Source organism: Setaria viridis, chromosome 8 (assembly GCF_005286985.2).
Source record: "Setaria viridis chromosome 8, Setaria_viridis_v4.0, whole genome shotgun sequence".
Taxonomy (NCBI): domain Eukaryota; kingdom Viridiplantae; phylum Streptophyta; class Magnoliopsida; order Poales; family Poaceae; genus Setaria; species Setaria viridis.
Genome location: NC_048270.2, coordinates 4,645,122 through 4,648,257, shown reverse-complemented (window position 1 = coordinate 4,648,257; position 3,136 = coordinate 4,645,122). Strand labels below are relative to the sequence as shown.

Below are 3,136 nucleotides of genomic sequence, written 5' to 3'. Positions count from 1 at the left end.
GACTTTGAGATAAACATTCTATGCAAAGAAGCTTAAGAGTCTTACATATTGTGCCTTGGTGGTTTCGAACCGAGGCTCTTTTCCCAACTTCAGAGGAGAAAACACTACGTAACAAGCTTCAGATAGGGTTCCAGATTGATAAATCATGACAACCGGATCGATAATGCGGTTTATCAGTACATCTAACCAATCATCCCCTATGGCACCCAGTCTTTTGCCACTAAACCAGAGGTGCAAGCATGCATCGGCTCTCACTGACAGCAGGAACTACCATCTGAGTCACTGAATCTGGGTTAGGGTCAGGGTGTGGAGCTTAATTATAAAGCTTGTTATACTGCAAGCAAGCAGTTTACAAACTCCATGGCAGTCCCAACAGACAAGTAGAGAATACTGTCACAAACACATTAGCTTGAGACGACGCACACGCTGATAACTCAATGTGAATGAAAATAAATTTTTATCAATGGGCAGGGCCGTTAAGAGACTTGATCGCCCTTAAGATACTAGCCAATACACCAATCACGGAGCCAACCCCGACGATGGCCTTCCAGTTGTTGTAAAGGAACGCGTACACCTTAATCCGCAGCGGCCTCGTGATCCTGTAACTCTCAATCTGTGCCATGACGCAGCCATAGCAGCGTCCGATGCGAAGGCTCTGAAGGCCGGTAAAGAAGTCGAGCGCCTGCTTGTTGGAAAGCCCTGCCCCTCCTTCCAGGATACCGCTTGTTCGCAGATGTTGCACGTCATCCTCCCTATTCATCAACATGCAGAGGAGGAGCAGGTACGAGCAGACAGCGGAGTCTTCATCTCCCGCCTTGTCGTCAAAAAAATCTGGGGTCGTGCAGAGCTCGTGAGCCGCCATGTTGACGAGAAGGCTTGCGCGTAAATCATTCAGAGACAGAGGCGCCATAGAGAGCTTGGCGAAGTAGATCCATTCCTTGGTAAGGCCGATGTCAACAAGCTGTGTTGTTTCATTGGCTGCGAAGCTGATGCCCATTTCGGTAAGCTCAACGGCACTAACTGAAATTGCTATTGATTTCATTTTGTCTAGTCCGGGCACCTCGGCTTTGCTTCTTCTTCCTACGATGTAGAACCGGAGTAGGCCAAGGAGATGCGGTGGTTTGTAGCTATCGTCCAAGACAATAGTAGGCACTTTAGCGACAACCCGGTCTTGCAGACAGCCATCTTTCCAGTTAGTAACGAACTCCGCCAAGGGCACGGGCGTGTACTTCATGATGGCGTCCACCACCGGCCAGGGGATCTGGTTCTCAAGCAGCATGATATCATGATCGATGTCATAGGCATTGGACTCCAAGAAATTGCGCAACAACGTGTCGCAGGCCTTGCGCGACATTTTAAGCATGTACGTCACCAAGAAGCATGCATCAAAGAACATCATAGGTAGGAATTTGTCGTCGCCGATACCTTCCATCACGTCGTTATCGTAGAGGCGACGCGCATTGATTTCCAGCACAACGGAGACGACCGCTTGATACATCTCCTGGACCGAGCGGCCAGAATTTTTGATGCAGTGGTAGGCAGCCGCATGCTTCACCTTCTCTGACTGCTTGAGCTGCCTTTTGCCATGGTGGTAAGGGCCGATGGCCACAACCGTTGGGACGGTATACCATTCGTTGATACCTTGAATGCTTGGGGGGTACCTATGGATCTTCATCTTCACCATGTCCATATCATCCTCAAACTTGCGCGTTGCTTCCTCGAACACCCGAATAGGATTATTGTTAAGGATCTCCATTTCCATATCGTGCAGTAAATCGACCTCAAATGGCTCTTGTGCTGGTGGTGCTGCTTTCTCAGTAATCGGATTATCATGCTGCGTGGCTGCAGCATAGGAGTTGTACACAACCTGCCGATGCTGACCACCACTAGAGCTACTAGGGACATATGACTGGAGGCTCCAGATATCAGGAAATATGTCGATGGACGCATACTCCACAGGGAGGCTGGCAGCAGGAGCCCAAACTTCATCAACAGCAGGTTCTTCAATGGTCCAGTTCGCCAGCTGAAACTCGCAAGGTCCCCATGCCGCAGCAGGTTCCATATATAAGCTGTATATTTTGCTGCAATAAGCACTGCACGAGAAACAATTATAAGAAAATTCCTTATATGCCACTAAAAATTACCGTCCCGCTTGCTAAGCTGCGCCGTGCCCGAGTCTCCGCACGCCCAGCTGCAACCGTCGACTGTACGTGCCCAGCGGCCGGGGGGGGGGGGGGGGGGGGGGGGGGGGGGGGGGGGGGGGTAATGGTTACTACAAACAAAAGTCTGAAGGAGACAACGGTAGTGGCATGGAAGGGAAGAAAATTAGAACACTGGCATATAAGGAGAGTTGATCTAAATTTTCAATGAAATGAAACGGTATACTAACCTCTAGTGGCATAAAAGGATCGAAGAGTGAAACAAGAGAGCTAGAAACAACGTCACAAAGAAACTAGTGCAAGGCTTCAAGCTAATGGTTTCATGAGAGAAATGCATATTAACAAGGGATGGTTATTCGGCAGAGACCAAATAAAGAAAGAAGATGGAGAAAGGAAGACTACCTACAAACAGCTAGCCGGGCAGAAGAAGCACACACACAGCGAGCCTTGCTTGTGGACGCTCCTCTCTTATAGATAAGAGCTTCATCAATTTCTGTGGCAGACTGTCATCTAAGATAACACTGCTCGATTGGTCATTTATGTAGCTTATAGTTTGGTCTTACTTTGGTGCATGCAGTACCCACATTATTCTGAAGTTGGTGCTACTATGTTTTCTAGCCGAATCACGACAAATGCATACAGCTACGCCACCAACCATTACGGGGGACCACTTACCCACATTATTCTAAGGTTGGCACAGTACATCGGATCACAGTGTGATAGCTCACTGCAGGAGGGGAGTATATCTGAAGCTTTAGCTTTACTGATACTAATTGTGGACTACTGACATGGTTTCACTATACTCCATGCATACTAACCAAGAAAAATGCACTCTAATCCCTTCCTCCGTCACGGAATATAGCTACGTTTAAACATTCCAAGAAGAAATCCAATGCAAAATGACTATCCTTAAAACAACATTCTAGGACTAGTATCTCTTCTTTTCTTCTTTTCCGAACTTTTAGGTAAGTGTAGGA

General features: G+C 47.8%; 1 protein-coding gene across 4 annotated transcripts; it reads right to left on the bottom strand.

Annotated features, from left to right (window-relative positions):
* Nucleotides 1-293: 293 nt before the first annotated feature.
* LOC117866285 (UPF0481 protein At3g47200) lies at nucleotides 294-2,721 on the bottom strand. 4 transcript variants are annotated; one of them, XM_034750463.2, is made up of 4 exons: nucleotides 2,562-2,711; nucleotides 2,390-2,470; nucleotides 2,145-2,286; nucleotides 294-2,069 (listed from the first exon to the last, which is right to left on the bottom strand). In XM_034750463.2, the coding sequence occupies exon 4, from the start codon at nucleotides 2,060-2,062 to the stop codon at nucleotides 461-463; it is 1,602 nt and encodes a 533-aa protein (XP_034606354.1). In that variant the 5' UTR covers nucleotides 2,063-2,069; nucleotides 2,145-2,286; nucleotides 2,390-2,470; nucleotides 2,562-2,711; the 3' UTR covers nucleotides 294-460. The 4 variants fall into 4 exon arrangements, with proteins under 4 accessions (XP_034606354.1, XP_034606352.1, XP_034606353.1 ...); XM_034750461.2 differs by having other exon boundaries at nucleotides 2,145-2,470; XM_034750462.2 differs by lacking the exons at nucleotides 2,145-2,286; nucleotides 2,390-2,470 and having other exon boundaries at nucleotides 294-2,093; nucleotides 2,566-2,721.
* Nucleotides 2,722-3,136: the final 415 nt, after the last annotated feature.

What these genes read in the sequence shown, in the direction of transcription:
- LOC117866285 (XM_034750462.2), bottom strand. Translation starts at nt 2,062, where the DNA reads ATGGAACCTGCTGCGGCATGGGGACCTTGCGAGTTTCAGCTGGCGAAC.